This window comes from Paramisgurnus dabryanus, chromosome 22 (genome assembly GCF_030506205.2).
Source record: "Paramisgurnus dabryanus chromosome 22, PD_genome_1.1, whole genome shotgun sequence".
In the NCBI taxonomy this organism is placed as follows: Eukaryota; Metazoa; Chordata; class Actinopteri; order Cypriniformes; family Cobitidae; genus Paramisgurnus; species Paramisgurnus dabryanus.
In genome coordinates this window covers 14,001,864-14,021,414 of record NC_133358.1, presented here as the reverse complement: position 1 = coordinate 14,021,414, position 19,551 = coordinate 14,001,864, and the positions used below count along the sequence as shown (strand labels likewise).

At 37.1% G+C, this 19,551-nt stretch overlaps 1 protein-coding gene across 1 annotated transcript; it reads right to left on the bottom strand.

The window, feature by feature from the left end:
• Nucleotides 1-9,024: 9,024 nt before the first annotated feature.
• On the bottom strand, nucleotides 9,025-13,379 carry ccr9b (chemokine (C-C motif) receptor 9b). Its single transcript, XM_065294846.1, has 3 exons — nucleotides 13,271-13,379; nucleotides 12,965-12,999; nucleotides 9,025-10,872 (listed from the first exon to the last, which is right to left on the bottom strand). Exons 1-3 carry the CDS (start codon nucleotides 13,293-13,295, stop codon nucleotides 9,832-9,834), a joined length of 1,101 nt encoding a protein of 366 aa, XP_065150918.1. The 5' UTR covers nucleotides 13,296-13,379; the 3' UTR covers nucleotides 9,025-9,831.
• Between the last annotated feature and the right edge of the window lie 6,172 nt (nucleotides 13,380-19,551).

The following is a 19,551-nucleotide window of genomic DNA, read 5'->3' as shown; positions in this document are numbered from 1 at the left end:
CATCCAGCGCGCGTGTGTGTGTGTGTCATTTGGTGGAGGACAGTGACAAATGACACCCGTTGCCCATCACACACTTATCACAGTGCAGGTAACACACACACAGGCGGCAGCATGACTGAGATGAAATGGGAATGTGAGAGAGAGATTCTATAAATGGATGGGATGAGGAGATGGGTACGGATAAGAACAGAACTGTGGTTTGGAATGACAGCTCTAAAGATGGCTCAGCATCTAGGAAAACCATTTAAAAGCTTATGAAAAGATGCTGAGGAACATAATATCACACCATCCTGAGAACCAAAAGACGACAGCACTGACAGAGAAATACAAAGAATAGGATGAAAGAGGCCTTCATTTTATAACCCCAGATAACAATATAAAATATTTGTGTAGTACACACAAAGGAGAAGCTGGGAGTCTATGGACAACATTTAAGGCAATGTTTTTACCTGCAAATGATAAAAATCTGTTGCTCACCCTCATGTTTTCAAACCTGCGTGACTTTTATCCATCTGTGATGGATAGAGATGGCTATGTTTTAAAGATGTCACACTGTTCTTTTCCGTTAAAAAATTATGTGTTAACAGGTACATTGACAGGTAAATTTAACTCTTTCGACTATATTCCAAGAAGCTATACAAATCTGAATATAGCATTTGTTTAATTATATCAATTACCTTTTAAAATAGTTATATTCTTACCTCAGGTAAAGAGAAAGGAATGGGTCACGCGCTATCCGCTTCATTCGACTTCAAGTGCTGAAGCTAATATTCTTTCGAAAATACGAAATTAATGCTAAAATGCCTTATATTCGAGCTGTACATTTAACAAAGTTGTCACATTCTGTTGGATTACCTGTATTTAATTGTCAAAGACGATAATCTGGGGAGCATTTCTGTAACGTTACTTCAGTAGAGTTGTTGCTGAGAAAGTCAACATATGGGTTTTGTATAGTTGTGTGTGTGTGTGTGAAGCAACGATTCGCCAAAGTGTATAATGTTTTCCACTAAAACTATTAAATTCCCCAGAAAGACTAAAATCATTGCTAGTTTAAGAAAACGGTAACCTGTCAACTTCACGTGCAAAGGAAGTTACGTCACGTCGCGCGCACATCTTGCAAAAATTAACGGGTGTTGCGTCGTCATGACACCGACGGTGAAAAAGTAACTTAATCTCATTAATTTCATAATTTGAGTTTTAATATAACTACATATAAACAGAATTTAAGTGTTTATATTACTATGTACAACATACATCGTGTGGCTTTTATAATTTTATTTGTATACTTTTGTACGGCATAGGCTAATATAATTTTGGGGGGGCATGGCAGCTCTGGTCAGTGTGCATTTTGTTACATGGAAAACTGCAGTGTGAATATTCTTTAAAACATTATTTTTGTGTTTACACAGGAGAGCGAAAATCATACCGGTTTGGAATAAAGGTGAGTGAATCATATAAGTATTTTATTCATTTAAACCAGAGGCACATGCACAATAAGATAACAAAGTGTAGAAATCCCACACATAAACAATCGTGTACGGCCTGGGGAGATGTGTAATGAATGGGATGCTGTGAGACACAGGTGCGTGCTGCTCCACTTTTGAAGCGCGCGCGCTCTCCTTTCATAGCTCTCGTGCTGCCCTACTCTCTCTTGTGTACTTGACCTGCTAGAGAGAATAAAAATAAAACATATGTTATGAGCGTAAAAAATTAAGCCACATTAAGTGTTGTATTTTACTCAACTTTAGACCATATACAAAACCAACACAGATGCTTTATACACCACTTGGTGGCGCTATTTTTGCAGTAAATAAGCGCGTGTGTATGTATCAGCTTTATGTAGTGCAGTAGTCGCCATCTATTGGAGAACAATAGACATTACACAGAATTACACACAGAAAAACAAATAAATCAAACAAGTATGCTTTTGTAAAGAAATATCAAGTGGTTTATGTGTCAGACAACATGTAATTAAATGTTATTTTAAGTTTCTTTGTTAGTTTTTCTACATGGAATATAACATCAATTTGTTTAAAATTATCATTGCATGTTAACTCTACCCCAGAAAAAACACTTCTCTCAGTCAACAACCTATAACTTCCCATGGGGGAAAACATTTTACATAAATAACTAATTTAAAAAATAACATATATTTATGCTCATCTTAAATAACAGGAGAGTTAGCCAGCAGATTATCTAAAAAGGGGCACCACACCTGTAAAGATCCATTGAGTAGGAGTTTAATGCAAGTAAACACCTCCTTTAGCTATGCATCAAGAGAAGGGGGTGAGACATTCCACTTTGAAAGGATGAGACGTCGTGCTAGTAAAGTAGTAAAGGCTAAAGCCTTTTGGACCGTTACCGGAAGAATGACATCATCTGCTAACCTAAAAATGGACAAAAGTGGATTTGCATCAAGGTCTATGGTGAAGGCATCTTCCAAAGTTTTAAATATTTTAGTGCAATAGTCAGATAATCTGGGGCAGTCCCACAGCATGTGAATCAGATCTGCTGGTGATTGCTTACATCTACATGCATCACTGATTGAGGTATATACTTTAGCATTAGTGTAGTAAACCCTATGTAGAATCTTACATTGTATAAACCCATGTCTTTCACAGATATGAATGAGCTCAAGAATACGTTTCCAGTATCAACTGTTATGAAATGGAGGACATTTTATACTAACACATTTTATATGAAGATTCAAATCATCAGTGTTGGGGAAAGTTACTTTTAAAAGTAATGCGTTTCAATATTAAGTTACTTCCTAAAAAAGTAACTAATTGCGTTACTTTTGCGTTACCTTTACTTACTTGGCTGAGACTTGATCTCTTTCAGGCCTTGTAGGTGTTTTTATGACTGAGAAGTTCTGCATTCAGAAATTGCATATTTCCATCGCAAAAATGTCTGGCCTGCCATCTCCGTTAAACTGTCAGTGACTACATTCAGTTTAATGCAGTACATTATTATAATTTTATTAAAATCAAATTAATTAAACTGAAAAAGTAACTCGCACTAATTTAAAAAAAAAGTAACTCAAATATTAGTTTGTACATTTATAAAAGTAATGCGTTTACTCGTTACTTCAGAAAAGTAATATTATTACGTAATGCACATTACTTGTAATGCGTTTCCCCCAACACTGGAAATTATAGGTATCATCTTTATTGCCATTAATCAAGAAAATTGATGCTAAAACTACCACAGCTGAAAGAAAATTGGAGAAACACTGCAGTCTAAAAATAAGACCCCCGTGCATAAAACTTTTAGGAAAATGCTCAGTGAACAGATGAGACCAAATTGAGCAAATATGCACAACAAGCGTCATTGTATGCAGTCTTATGGCCTGCATGCCTTGCAAACATAGAGGGAACAATAAATTAAAATGTATATACAGACAGTGTACTTTAGATGAGAATGTTCATGGCCTTAAGCTTAAGAGAGATTGGGTGATGATGCACATAACAACATCAACAAATAAATGCCTGAATAAGAACATTTGTGGGTTAAAAGGGCCAACATTGTAATGCTGTATATGGCCTGAAGAGGGTTGTATAATCAAGAGAACTCAATAATACTGAAGAACTTAAAGGGACACTTCAGCCATTTGCATTAAGCTTTGTATAGTTAGAACCCCAGTCATGTTTTTGAATGGTCATGCATCATTTTCTCAGTTGCCGCTGAGACAGGAGAAATACAGATTTCAGTGTTGCACTTCCTTCTTTCGTTGATATAAAAATCATTATTTTGCAATTAAAAGAAGAAAGTCCAATATCTTTGTTGAGGGAGTGAGACTACAAACACCCCTTTTCTCGGTCAAATAGGCACCAAATTCTAAATGCATGTTACATTTCGACTACAAATATGACACACTTTCAATAAAGATCAATGTTTCTACGGGTGAAATGCTCCTTTAACAGCTATAAGGGAACAATCCAAAATTCATCTTCAATATTGTGCAAGCCTTAAAATCAACTATTCTTAGTTATTTTTATATATCTCAGCCTGCACTATAAATGATTACTTGATGTTTTAAAAAAAATATCTGAAAGAAAGAAATCTTTGTGTTTTTATTTTCATAATAAATTGTGACAGATCCCGCCATATTTAATGAGAAATCAATGCAAAAATCAGGATAATTGTAAACTTTTCTCCTACAGGTAACTGTTGACCTTATTGAAATGTTGCAAGGTGTCTTCCAGTTTCACAACCGCCTACAGTACATATACAGCAGCACATGTAAAATCAGCGGAGGAGGCCTGATACTGCATGTGCTCTTAGTGCACGAGCAGCACAGTTTAAAAGGACCACATGAAGGACTTATGTGGCTCTAACAGAACTAGAAAACCTGCAGAATGCGTCATATGAGTTCTCATGTCTGCTTACAAAGAAAAGCAGTTATAGACCGTTGGAAAACATGTATAATACAACTTTAAATCATAAATCTTAGGTTTACATACAAGTAAACCAGTTGTGTTGACTTTTTGTGTTTAATGCATTTTACCCAATGTTGTATGTTACAATTAAATGGATTTATCTATTGCTAAAGTCATTAAAAAAATAAAAAGTATTTACAAAAAATGGTCCCTAGCTGTCATTATGGTGGTAGCCTTTCACAAAGTGCACCTTTGCATTTAAAGTTTTTCTGTATGACATTTCACCCTCATTACAACTCATTATGCATTGTGGTACATTGTCATATTTTTACTGTTACTCATCTTGATAACACTTACTTTATACCTCACCAACACTTTATAACTTTCTTTCTAGGGTCAAAAGTGTACGATGAGAACAGATGGGCTTCAAAGAGAAGAGTTCTGGTAAGGTTTATATTTTTCCATCATTCACTACATGTTGTCCCTATAGTAGCGTTAGCACAGAGGCACAGGCATAGCATTAGCATGCATACGGAATGTTGTTGACATGATTGACAGTTTCCTGTCGTGAGAAGAAAGTGAAGCAGCCAGAGTGAGAAAGTAAGAGAGTGAAGGCAGTGAGTGAGTAAGTGAGAAGAGAGAGCACGTGTTGAATAAATGTTACAGGAGATGCTGTGGTCTCACCTGAAGCCTGCAGGTACAGCCTCTCTGTAAACCCGTAAACCTCAATAACATCATTGTTGTTTGTCACTTGCTTTGGAAAAAGTTAGTAACACCACAGAGCAAAACATGAAACCACGTTTTCTTAAAATTGCATGTATTATTCATTTCTTAATGATTAACTTAAGTTGAATAGTCATTGGAATGAAATAGACGAGAAATTAAATCAGTTTTGTTTTTATATATTTTTGTTGTTAATTACACTTTAATGCTGCGTATGCATTGAGCGTCCTCAACTCTTTTAATCACACTTGCACACAACCTGTATGAGTATCATTGCATTGCATGCAAAATACCAAACCTAGTGGAAAATAAAGAAAGATTGCGTAAGCACAACAGTACACAAATGCACTCCAGTTAATACACTTCATTCACAAAAATTAACCTTATTGTTGTTATGAAATTAAAGGATTAGTGCATTTCTTTAAAAATATCGAGATAATTTACTCACCACCATGTCATCCAAAATGTTGATGTCTTTCTTTGTTCAGTCGAGAAGAAATTATGTTTTTTAAAGAAAACATTCCAGGATTTTTCTAATTTTAATGGACTTTAATGGACCCCAACACTTAACCGTTTTAAAGCAGTTTAAAAGTCAAAGATCTCTAAACGATCTCAAACTAGGCATAAGGGTCTTATCTAGCGAAATGATTTTCATTTTTGCCAAGAAAAATAAAAAAATATGCACTTTTAAACCACATATCTCATCTATCTTCCTCCGGTCCTGTGACGCGCCAACGCAACCTCACGTAATTGTGTAGTGACGTAGAAAGGTCACGTGTTACATATATGAAACGCACATTTGCGGACCATTTTAAACAATAAACTGACACAAAGACATTAATTAGTATCATTCGACATAAAACAACATCGGAACGGTCCTCTTTCTCCACACTTGTGAACACTGGGGCGTAGTTTTGCATACGTCCTCTGTGACCTTTTGACGTGATGACGTATTACGTGAGGTCGCGCTGGCTTGTCACACAGCTGGAGGAAGATGAGAAGTTGTGGTTTAAAAGTGCATATTTTTTATAAAAATAAAATAAAAAAATTTGCCAAAAATGACAATCGTTTCGCTAGATAAGACCCTCAGCCTCGTTTGAGATCGTTTAGAGTCCTTTGAAACTGCAATTTTAAACTGCATTAAAACGGTTAAGTGTTGGGGTCCATTAAAGTCCATTAAAATGAGAAAAATCCTGGAATGTTTTCTTCAAAAAACATAATTTCTTCTCGACTGAACAAAGAAAGACATCAACATTTTGAATGATATGGTGGTGAGTAAATTATCTGGATTTTTTTTTTTTTAAGAAAATTGACTAATCCTTTAATACATCAATAAAACCAACTGAGAACTATGTAATTCCTAAAATTGTTAGGTCTAACATCTTTTGTTTGTACATGGCAAAAAGTACAAGAAGGTACGAAAGCTGTCACTGGGGCGTTACCTTTATTTAAAAAAGTACACTTTTGTGGTGCATTTTGGTACCTCAAAAGTACATATCTATACATATTAGGACCTTTTTCAATTGTACCGTCCAGTGGCGGCCGGTGACTTCTTTTTTGAGGGCGCATGATGCAAAGCTCGTCACAACATGTATTTAGCCCGTCATGTGTGTGGTTCGTCATTTTGTCATTTCATTTTGGCGTGTCATGTGAACCATGTGCATCATGTCTTGTCAAAATAAGTGTCTGCTGCACACGCTTCAAAGGGTTTATGATAAAAGTGACACTCACATTAATCAGATACTCGTTTAATCTCATGTGTAATCAGAGTTTAGTGTTAAGTGAGTGTCTTGCGAGTATTTTGTCTCTTTTATCATAAACCGTTTCGATGCGTGACGCAACAGACACATATTTTGAATTTGCGCCCCTCGGAAGAGAAGTCACCAGCCGCCACAGGTACCGTCCCACAGTGACAGCTTTTGTACCTTTTTTCTGAAATATTTTATTAAACAATGAAATAAAATGATTGTTTATTGTTTTTCTAATATTTATTTATTTATTATGGGGCTCCTGAACATCTGTTGTAGCCCATTTTGAAACAATCTGAAATATTGTGAAATATTTCCTGTCCATAGTGCATATTACTTATGATGTGCATAGTGCACTTGGTGCATTGCCAGTGTTGGTAAGACATTGTTTTGCAGTTGCATGGTAATTCTGCATTACTGTGATGTGGCATTTAACTCTGAAGGGTCTCATCAGGTCTTGCTTTCTGAAACCGCTGTGTCACTCGTGCATTGCCATCATAAACCAATTGTGCCTGTCAACCAGTAGGCCTACATTCAACATTTAATCCACCCCAGACATAGCAACAGTCAGAGTGAAAACACAATTGAGTGAGATGAGAAGCCACATTTGTGAACCTTTCTTGTACCACAAAAAATACGTTAAACAGCTAAAAACAGCATGTGGCTTTCTCTCAGGGGTTTAAACCAAACATTGCACGAGGGGTTGTTTTTTTTGTGAATAGGCCTTTCTTGATCTTTAAATATGACTACATAAATAGCTCTTCCACACTGAATAAAAAGATTTAAATTTGTCATTAGAGATTATCTGTGGGAATTTATATGTTTAGATATCAACGTTATCATCTGTGAGGTCAGATTATCTACACTTTTAAAATTCTGGGTCGTTTTTAACCCATGGCTAGGACTCACAGTAGTACTGTAACTCTATTGTTTCATTAATGTATATGACTCTCCTGCATATGAAACCTAATCTTATATTAAATGGGTTAAAAATAAAGGTGCTTCAAAATGCCAGAGAAGAACCACATTTTGGCTGTATGGTTCCAAAGAACCTTAAGCATCTGAAGAACCTTTCTTATTCACACAAGATAAGTGAAAAAATATTCTTGATATTATAAAAAGATAAGAAAGAAATGATTCTTTCAAAAACATTTGGTCCTTTGAGGAACCAGAAAGGTATTTTCTATAGAGTTGCTATGAAGAACATTTTGTTGCACCTTTATTTTTAAAAATGTATCCAAATAGACATTTTTCAGAGCTGTGGTGGAGCCCATCGACAAACTATATTCATGCCATTCACTTCTAGAGATTCGCTTGCGGTTTGTGTCTTGTGGTACAACCTCTACGTTTGTATAGGCGTAAATTAACCAATGCCACTACCATCACTGATCTGGTGCAAAATCACTTTATTTCCCATTACAAACGAGTTAAGCAACAGTAACCTTTGTTAAACCACTTGACTGTCCATTGTTAAACATATGAGCTCACGTAACATATTTTATCTCATTTGGACCACAAAAGTTTTATTACAGTATTAATGGGAATATTTGAAGCAATAGCCAACAATACATTGTATGGGTCAAAATTATAGATTTTTCTTTTATGCCACTAATTAAGTAATAAGATCTTTTACAGTACTATGATAAGATCGTTAATAAGATATTAAGTAAAGATCATATTCCATGAAGATATTTTGTAAATTTTCTACTGTAATATATTTAAAGGGACACTCCACAAAGGAGGCGCAATGATATTACGCAGCGCCCGAAAATAGTCCCCTGCTATTGAAAGTTACCAAGGGGACTATTTTCGGTCACTGCGTAATATCATTGCTACATGTTACAGCAGCAAATTACGCCAGAATGAGAGTATAGTTCCTAGCCATATTGGCCTAGAAAATCGCAACTTTTAATTTTCGGTCGGTCTAAGTACACGATGTAACTACAGAAGAGTCAAGTTTTAAATAGGTAAAAAATATCTAAACTCTTTGGTTATTTTTTAGCGCGATGCTAATGGTCTAATCAGATTCAATGGATTATGCTAAGCTATGCTAAAAGTGGTACCGCCAGACCCGGAGATCAGCTGAATGGATTCCAAACCAGTAAAAATCAAATGTTTAACTCTAGGGGAGCTGGAAAATGAGCATATTTTAAAAAAAAGTGGAATGCACCCTCTGATTTTCAGATAGTTTATTTAACAAACCATATCAATGAAAGCTTATTTATTCAACGTTTAGATTGACCTTAATCACTTGGTCCAGAGTCACATATTTATATTTATGTAAAAAAATAACAAGCAAACATAAAAAAACTCATTATAAATGTATCACTTTATTCAAAATAATGCCACACGAGCTCAATACCTATTTACATTTACTTACAATGTTTCTGTAGAAAAAAACTTACATACGACAAACCTAAAAAGTACAACTACAAGACATGTTACTCAAAATTGATAAAGTTATATACAAAGTCCAACACATCCTCATCCCATGGCGTCAATATTTGACGCCACTTGACCATGCGTCAACAGTTGACGCGGAGGGTATACCTTTCGCGTCAATTTTTGACGAACTGGGGACTTCAATACTATTAGGTACGTGAAATTAAACAGTTGTCACCTGGCGTTGGGGTTAGGTTTGGGTAGGGATGTCATTATGTAAATCTAACCCTAAACCGACGCGAAAATGGTAAGAAAATAGGAAAGAGAATGCAACGGACTTAATAGTATTGAAGTCCCCAGTTCGTCAAAAAATGACGCGAAAGGTATACCCTCCGCGTCAACTGTTGACGCATGGTCAAGTGGCGTCAAATATTGACGCCATGGGGCGAGACTGGGTTGACAAAGTCACTATCTCCCATTTTGAACTTTTCAGCATAATTTCCCATAATGGTTCTGGAAAACTAAATGAACATGCTAAGGATATGATAATAATGCACATAACGAAAGATAAGTGAATACTGTAACTACAGTGGGTTGATCTATAAGGAAAAAACTGGCGTTGTGTCAGTGTCCGACATAACAGAAGGCCTCTTGGGAACTTGCTGAAATTTGTTTTCGGGCAGTTTTATGCCGCAGGGCAGATGCTGAATCAGACTCAAGAGATCCCTGCGGAAGCGAACTCCAATAAAGACGTACAGGATGGGATTCAGACAGCAATGCGTGTAGGCCAGAGCCTTCACAATCTGCCCGGCCATATCCAAACTTTGCATGACGTCACAGTCCGTTATCGTGGCATTATTAGCTTGAGCGGCCTCTATGATCAGATACCCATTGTATGGCAATTGGGACAAAATGAAAGCTGCCACAACGGCAAAGATGACCTTTAGAGCTTTGTGTTTCTCAAAGCTTCGTGCCTGCATCAATTTACGAATGATAACCGAGTAGCATATCACTATGACCAGCAGAGGTAACAGGAAGCCAACGCAGATCTGTAAAGCTAACACCAGGACTTTGGTCTGGTTGTTGTCTAAAACCGAATACACCATGACGCAAGAGTTGGGCTGGGATGAAAAGGTTTTCACTTTGGCGAAAAGAAATTCTGGCAGAGCTAAGAGGCAAGAGGCGACCCACACAAAAGCACAAGTTATTTTACTATAAAGCATCCGTTTGTTTTTATGGTTGTGAGCTTCCGTCGCATGGACAATGGCGATGTAGCGGTCCACGCCAATGCAGGTGAGCAAGAGCATGCTGGCGAAGAAGTTGATCTTGTAGACGGCAGAAACTCCTTTGCAGATGGCGTCGCTAAACACCCAGCCCTGAGCTGCGTTCGTCGACCAGAAGGGCAGCGTGCCGAGGAAGAGGAGATCCGCAATTGCCAGGTTCAGGAGGTAGACGTCAGTCATGGTCTTCAGGCGGTTTCGCACGGTTGTGAAGATGCTGACGACCAACAGGTTGCCCAGAGCCCCTATGACAAAGATGATCCAGTAAAGAGGCGGCTCGAAGGACTTGTTAAACTGTCGCACCAGTTCCCTGTCACATAATCCGCTTGGCCCAGAATCATAGTCAGTTGTATTGGTAAACTGAAAGGCAAAAATAAAAGATGGATTCAGATTTACATTTACGCTTTTCATAGATGCATTACAAACTGCACTGTCGTGGGTGGGGTGGTACCCTAAGGTTTTTTGTTTTGTACCTTTACTGATATATAAAACATTACACAATGTTGTACCTTTTGGGGTACATTACTGTTTGAATGTACAGTTAAATTTGTATCCCTTACTGGTACAGAATAGGTCCTTAGGGTATAATATTGTACCCCGAAAAGTGCCACATTTCAATGTGTTGTACAAAAAGGAACCTTTAAAGGATTAGTCAATTTTCTTACCACCATGTCATCCAAAATGTTGATGTCTTTCTTTGTTCAGTCGAAAAGAAATTATGTTTTCTGAGGAAAACATTACAGGATTTTTCGCATTTTAATGGACTTTAATGGAACCCAACACTTAACACTTAACTCAACACTTAACAGTTTTTTTCAAAGGAGTTTCAAAGGAATCTAAATGATCCCAAATGATGCATAAGGGTCTAGCGAAACGATTGTCATTTTTGACAAGAAAAATAAAAAATATGCACTTTTAAACCACAACTTCTCGTCTATCTACGGTCCTGTAAAGTGCCAGCGTGACCTCACGTAATTGCGTAGTGACGTAGAAAGGTCACGTGTTACATATATGAAACGCACATTTGCGTTCCATTGTAAACAATAAACTGCCACAAAGACATTAATTAGTATCATTCGATATGCAACAACGTTGGAACGGTCCTCTTTCTCCACACTTGTTACAGGACCGGAGATAGACGAGAAGTTGTGGTTTTAAAGTGCATATTTTTATTGTAAAAAATGACAACCGTTTCGCTAGATAAGACCCTTATGCCTCGTTTTGGATCATTTAGAGTCCTTTGAAACTGCAATTTTAAACTGCATTAAAACTGTTAAGTGTTGGGGTCCATTAAAGTCCATTAATAAGAAAAATCTTGGAATGTTTTCCTCAAAAAACATAATTTCTTCTCAACTGAACAAAGAAAGACATCAACATTTTGCATGACATGGTGGTGAGTAAATTATCTGGATTTTTTTTTATTTAAGAAATGGACTAATCCTTTAAGGGTACCACCCCAGTGACAGAAAAGCGGTTATGTTTACAATATATTTTTATCGTGCTTACAGTCGTTCTTCTTTTGTGTTTCACAAAGTCATGCGGGTTTGGAAAAACACGAGGGTGAATAAATGACAACCGAATTTTAAGGAAGTACTAATAGCATCTAATCTCGACAACATAACGTCGCAGTTTAATGTCAGTTATTCATATTGGCCTTCACTTATGTATTAATTTTAAGAAGTTTTTCCACAGTATTTGTCAGATTCTGTCTTATCTCACAGCTACTTCCTGTCTGCAGTGGTTTGGTAGCTGTAAAGCTGTCTCTCACCATTCTTGAGCTGAAATTCAGATGATCAGTTAAAGTGTGAATCTGTGTGACATCAGCTCCGACAATCAAATTTACGAAACACGTTCCATAGCTGAGCTCGGGCGCAGGTGTCTCTATTGGAGAAACCACACCAGTACACCGCATCCACATCCTCTTTCAACTTTTTCTGAAGTGTGCGAACAGAGCATCACCCACCCCAGGGGTCGACATGAACAGAGCCCCTATGGAGCACACAGAACGAATCGAGATGCCGTTCCACGCTGACATACATACATACAGATGAGAGATAAAGAATACGTGACGCACGCTGTGGAAAATCTTTTTTTATGATGTTACATAACAAACGCTGCGGTAACAGTCGAATTTGTTTGTGTGATGTTGATCCGAATCCAAATGGGGTCTCGGATACTGAGAGAGGTATAGGTTTGAATCGCAGATGGAAATAGTTGACATACAGTACTACGGTACGGTGTCTGAAACATGCATTACTAACAGGAACAGAGATTAACCACGGGTCTGATACCTGCTATGAATTAAACAGAATTGAACTGCAGTAGTTCTGTTATGATAAAAAGCATGATGGGATTTTCACAAAACGCATACGTTTCACAAAAGAAAGGTTTAATTTTACATATGCATTGAAACAATAAAATTGGCAGAAAAAATATTTTTGGTATTACTCACCAAGCCATCTGTGCTGTTAAACGTGTCAGTTTCATCTAATTCAGGACAAAAAAATTAAATAAGGAAAATATGTGAATATAGAAAAGTAATGAAATAATGATATGAATAAATGCAAAATATTTGTGACCCTATCTGTGAAATCAAAGTTTAAATTCAGCCTTTGATTTCACATCGATTTCAATCTTTGACATGACCTTATTCAGTCAATGTTAATGATATCAAGATCATATATTTTTTTGCATTATATGCATTATGCATTTTATGTAGAAAACAGTAAATCACCCAAAAATTTGAATATATACTTACAGTCAGAAGTTGTGAACTGTTCCATTTTTTGGGGCGGATCACAACAGATCTTTAAATGTCTTCAATCAATCATACATAATCTGCCTCCAGCAGTGCGTACGGCAATTTATACTAACTTACGCCCTGACCACAGTCACATGTCTTTTACGTCATTTGACATCCACAACACTTCTCTGAACCTTTCTGAACCCTCTCCATACTTTCTTACAGTGAATGAAAATGCTTTATGTGGCACAGAAACATAAAGGTGTGGGTTGGTATGGTGCACCCTTGTGACTCAAAAGATGAAATCTTCTGGCTTGATTACACCGTCACGGTCAGGTTACCTTGAGTCTGATGTTTAATAGGATGATTTAAAACAACATGATTTAAAACAAATGTTAAACATGACTTGAATACACTTAAAAAAAGTGATAACTAAGCAGAGAAAGTGAAAGTGTTGTATGTATAATTTAATATAAACACCTAAAATAGAGCAGACAGTTGAACCAAAAAGGAAGTTCAACAGAGGAAAATGAAACAAAAAAATTATAATATACCAACATTTCCCTTATACGTTTCTGTTTTGCCTTCTCTAGAACTTAAAGGGAACATTTCAAAAGACTTTTAAGATGTCAAATAAGTCTTTATTGTCCCCAGAGTGCGTATGCGAAGTTTTAGCTCATAATACCATATAGATAATTTATTATAGCATGTTAAAATTGACACTTTGTAGGTGTGAGCAAAAATGTGGCGTTTTAGCGTGTGTCCTTTGAATGAACTGAACTGAGATCTATACTAAATGACAATGTCGTGGTTGGATAGTGCAGATTAATTATTATCCCCTTCTGACATCACAGGGGGAGACAAATTTCAATGACCTATTTTTCACATGCTTGCAGAGAATGGTTCAATAAAATTAATTTACTGGGTTGATCTTTTTCATATTTTCTAGGTTGATAAAAGAACTGGGGACTAGAGGTCTTCACGGGTCCACTTAGATTCGAAAACCGGTTCGGGTCTAAAAGTTTCATGTGTGCCTCGGACACGGGTTGGGTATAATAATACCGGCATCGGGTCTGGAGTAATTTAAAATGAATGTGTTTTTGCTGAACGGACCCGAAAACACGAACTCTCTCGCGTGTGTGCGTCAATGTCCTTTTCAAACCTCTCCTCTGTTTGCCAAGAGCGCTTGCAACATTGTGTGGCTGGCCTGGACCCGAGAAGACATCTACCGGGGAACCAATTATAGCACTTAAACGGGTCAGAAACAAGTCAGATTTTCATGATATGTCCCCTTTAAACATTTCAGGCGGTGTCAAGGACAGGGTTTATCCAAGTCCCAGACTAAAATGCATGTTTGAGCTGCCTGCATTTAAAAACAACTTGTACTGACACATATCTTAACATACACTCACCTAAAGGATTATTAGGAACACCACACTAATACTGTGTTTGACCCTCTTTGGAGTGCTGAAAGCATTCTTTAGAAATGTTGGCTCATATTGATAGGATAGCATCTTGCAGTTGAGGAAGATTTGTGGGATGCTCTATTGGGTTGAGATCTGGTGACTGTGGGGGTCATTTTAGTACAGTGAACTCATTTTCATGTTCAAGAAACCAATTTGAAATGATTCGAGCTTTGTGACATGGTGCATTATCCTGCTGGAAGTAGCCATCAGAGGATGGGTACATGGTGGTCATAAAGGAACGGACATGGTCAGAAACAATGCTCAGGTAGGCCGTGGCATTTAAACGATGCCCAATTGGCACTATGGGGCCTAAAGTGTGCCAAGAAAACATCCCACACACCATTACAACACCACCAGCAGCCTGCACAGTGGTAACAAGGCATGATGGATCCATGTTATCATTCTGTTTACGCCAAATTCTGACTCTACCATCTGAATGTCTCAACAGAAATCGAGACTCATCAGACCAGGCAACATTTTTCCAGTCTTCAAATTTTGGTGAGCTTGTGCAAATTTTAGCCTTTTTTTCTATTTGTAGTGGAGATGAGTGGTACCCGGTGGGGTCTTCTGCTGTTGTAGCCCATCCGCCTCAAGGTTGTGCGTGTTGTGGCTTCACAAATGCTTTGCTGCATACCTTGGTTGTAACGAGTGGTTATTTCAGTCAAAGTTGCTCTTCTACCAGCTTGAATCAGTCGCCCCATTCTCCTCTGACCTCTAGCATTAACAAGGCATTTTCACCCACAGGACTGCCGCATACTGGATGTTTTTCCCTTTTCACACCATTCTCTTGTAAATCCCAGTAACTGAGCAGATTGTGAAATACTCAGACCGGCCAGTCTGGCACCAATAACCATGCCACGCTCAAAATTGCTTAAATCACCTTTCTTTCCCATTCTGGCAATCAGTTTGGAGTTCAGGAGATTGTCTTGACCAGGACCACACCCCTACATGCATTGAAGCAACTGCCATGTGATTGCATGATGATTGCATTAATGAGAAATTGAACAGATGTTCCTAATAATCCTTTAGGTGAGTGTATATCAGTGCCATTGTTTTGACTCAAAATGCACACCAGTATTGTTTTTGTAAGGTTTTTTTGTAAAAACTACGTAAATGTCCCAATATAAGGCCTGGATTAATCTAAACTTGGTCTGGGAAACCTCCCCAAAGAGTTAAAGCATCACAAAACAAATATTAAAAGGTAAATACAGTAATGTATACTTGTATAAGTAACAGTACAGAAATTGTAATAAACTGGATTAAATAATCATATAAAATACACAAAGACAAAAAATCTCCCTTCATCATGACCTTTGACCTTGTCTGTACACTGTCAAAAAAAGGTACTAATGCTGCGTCTTATACCGTTTATAAAGGTCAATAAATATTTGAGAATTTATGCACTCAATGTTGTACTTTTTGTAATGGTAGTGCCCCATACAGCTTTTGTACCTTGTAGTTACAGTGTGGTTTAACGTGTTCCCTTTTATACCCAAAACTATAAAACAAACATGATACTATTGGAATTCCAGATTAAATTGTAGCGTTTCTGTGTTTTGATACCAAGATACCAAAACACTGCTAGAGAAAACACAATTGGGACTTTTGTATGTTGTTTGTATGAGGGAAATCCCTTTTGGACTTCAGAGAGAGAGATTGGCACGCTTTTACTTTGTTTATTTCCTCAAAATCTTGCCACAATTACAAGTGTCTGTCCCTTTCACAAACACCCAGCTCTACAATCAGCTGAACCTAAACAGCTTTAAGTAAAATGTGCCAATGTTACTCAACAAATGAGTCACTGGTATGACATGTTAATGAGGATTGCAGAACTACTATATAGTAAGTGCTCATGTGAATTGGTAATATGTGCAGTACTTTTTAATGTTAAGATTTAAAAACAGATGTGGCCTTTGCACTTTTACTGAGAAAGAGACACAACACAAGGCCTTCCTGGTGAAAGCATCCTAACAGTTTCAGTAGCAAAACTTGATAGTTTCACTATTGGTGTACAAGGGCTGTTGTTCTCTGAAGTAACCAGATATTTTGTGATGATGAGATGTCTTACCCCCGACTGTGTCATTTTTCTTTCTCAGTTTAAACCACAAAGCAAAACGAAATGGCTGTGTCCACCACATAGACGGCGTAGAGTATGGGAAAGTTATCGTACAGGATGTGAGACGCATAAAGGTGACAACATTGACAATCTGCAAAACAGAACGGATTCACCTGCAATAAGCCAGAGTTATACACACATCCCAAGTCCCAGATGCAGTGACAAAATTATTCAAAAACTTTACGACCTTATTGCTTCTGATCAAAAAACATTTAGGAAATGTTTAAAAAATTTGGCCCGTAATGACCTTTAATTTGGCCCGTCATGCCACCTGGTATAAGCTAAAAGGATAAACTTCCAGTGAATTTTTTTAATGTACATGCATACTTGAAGATGTATAGATATAGCATGCATCACGAAACTCAATAACCTTGGGTTCTATAGGCTAATAATAGAGAGGTTGAGGCAATGCCAGACAGACAACAGGAAATTAAAAAATGATTGGCAAAATAATTTCTTTTACAGTTACATTTGTAAATAAAACTGCATTAGTTATGCATAAAAAGAGTTTAAATTAGAAAATTTTAAATTAGAAGAATCAGGGCAACTTTATAACACAGCAGCATTTACTTTTGGCCCACGGCCCGTGGTATGAAAAGTTTGGGCACCCCTGGGTTAGAGAGTGTATGGTTTTGTGAGAAATCTCCTGGTAAAGCTGATCTGTCGTTATGCCACATGCCATGCACTACAGTTAAACTGAAAGCCCCGACACATGGATTATAAAAACTGACTCATTCGAATACTAGACCTGGTATGAAAGCGAGATCAGACCGGCACAGGGTATAACCACAAACGACCAGAAACGGTAAAACTGTCTCTCACGGCTCTTTGAAAACATGACTAAACTATTTATTTACCCCTGTAGGTGCAAAAGATATAGCTTGTCCTGATAAAACCTGGAAGTCAGATGAATAGTTACACTATTACACATTTACGGAACTAAGCAGTGCTGGTTATGTTAAACAACTGTTTACACTTTGTGAGCTAGAAAAGTAACTTTGTATGCCTACTTTAAGGAATAGTTCACCCGAAAATGAAAATTATTCACCCTGATGTTGTTAAAAACCTGTAAAAATGTATTTGTTCTGATGAACACAAGGGAAGATTTTTGTGATGAAGCATTAAACAGAAGCACCATTGACTTCCACATAAGGAAGAAATACTACTATGGAAGTCAATGGTGCTCACAAACGGTTTGTTTACAAACATTGCTCAAAATGTCTTCTTTGTGTTCAGCTGAACAAATTTATTTATACAGGTTTTGTAACAACATGCGGATGAGTACATTTTTTTTGGTGCACTATTCCTTTAAGACGAAAACGCTTTGTTGTCATCTTCACTTTGTAAATCTCTTTAGATGAAACTGTCTAAATGCTTAAATGTGAATGTGTCTGTATTTTGGGATTTTGAGTGCTTTGCCATTTGGTAAATAAATGCTTTTGTTGAGGTGCGCTCAGTAACCTTTATTATGACAGTTGTCTTGGACATGCTAATAGTTTCACATGCCAATATTTTAGAAATCCTCTTTTCACAGTACAATGCTTATTTATTCAAAGTGTGATAAAGTTAAGGCCATTTTCCACGTAAAATACAGTAAAACAAAATAATCTGTAAAAGGGTCAATATAGCTATAACAGATCTTAGATGCTTTATTTTTCTTAGCACCAGATATGACAGCATAAGTGGCGATTCACATTTCACGTCTTTTGCGTGCGCAAATATGTTATTTTGAATGTAGATCCGCGGCAAGCACCTATTGTCGGATTCACGTTTTTACATTTCCTTTGGTGTGTTAGTACATGTTAACGATATGCAAAAGGTACAAACCCCAAAGTAAACGATGATACGAGTTATCGTCTCCAATGTAAATCTCTTTTCTTGGACTACAACAAATACACGGATTGTAGGCAACAGTTTACTTCCTGGGATTGGTGATGTAGACAAGACCGACATTATCAAAATTCCTCCCACATCAGACTCACAGCGTTTGAGTTAACTCCTGTTAGCATTGCATTGTGACCGAATCTTTCAAACATGGTAAAGAGCGTCACATTTCGGGCTGATGTCAAAAGCATTCAGGCCAATCACAACGTACAGATTAGCTGGCCAATCAGGGACACAGCTTTTCAAAACTGTTCGTTTCAGGAAGAGAGTGAAATCTAGAGATACAAAAATGTACAGTATGTGGAAAATAATGTGTTTTTAAACCATAAACCACACAAACACATTCTATTATACCAAATACACAAATAATGTTGTTTTTAGCAATGAAATAGGTGCCCTTTAAAGGAAAACACCAGCCTAGCCCCATTCTTTCCTATGGCTCCAAACAGGGATGAATTTAGAAGCCACCAAACACTTCCATGTTTTCCCTATTTAAAGGCCGTTACATAGTTACACGGGTAAGTATGGTGGCACAAAATACATGGAAGTGTTTGGTGGCTTCTAAATTCTGATAGAAACACTGTTTGGAGCCATAGGAATGAATGGGGCTAAGCTAAATGCTAACACATTCAAGAAGCGCTGTACAAAAATTAAAAGTGCACGCATTGAAAAAAAACGTATGTATAAATTCATCTAAGTTGAGGTAAGAACATAGTAAAATATTGGAAAACAGTGGTGTTTTCCTTTAACTGCAGAAATATACTTATCATTTTATATTTTATACTTATACAATATACATTCTGGCCAGGAAAAATATGTTTTTTTTGCTA

Coding starts and splice junctions, on each gene's coding strand:
- ccr9b (XM_065294846.1), bottom strand. CDS start 13,295: ATGGAACAGTTCACAACTTCTGACT. Junction 13,000..13,270: donor ACAGTTCACAACTTCTGACT/GTAAGTATATAT, acceptor GTCCTGAATTAG/ATGAAACTGACACGTTTAAC. Junction 10,873..12,964: donor TTAACAGCACAGATGGCTTG/GTGAGTAATACC, acceptor TTTGCCTTTCAG/TTTACCAATACAACTGACTA.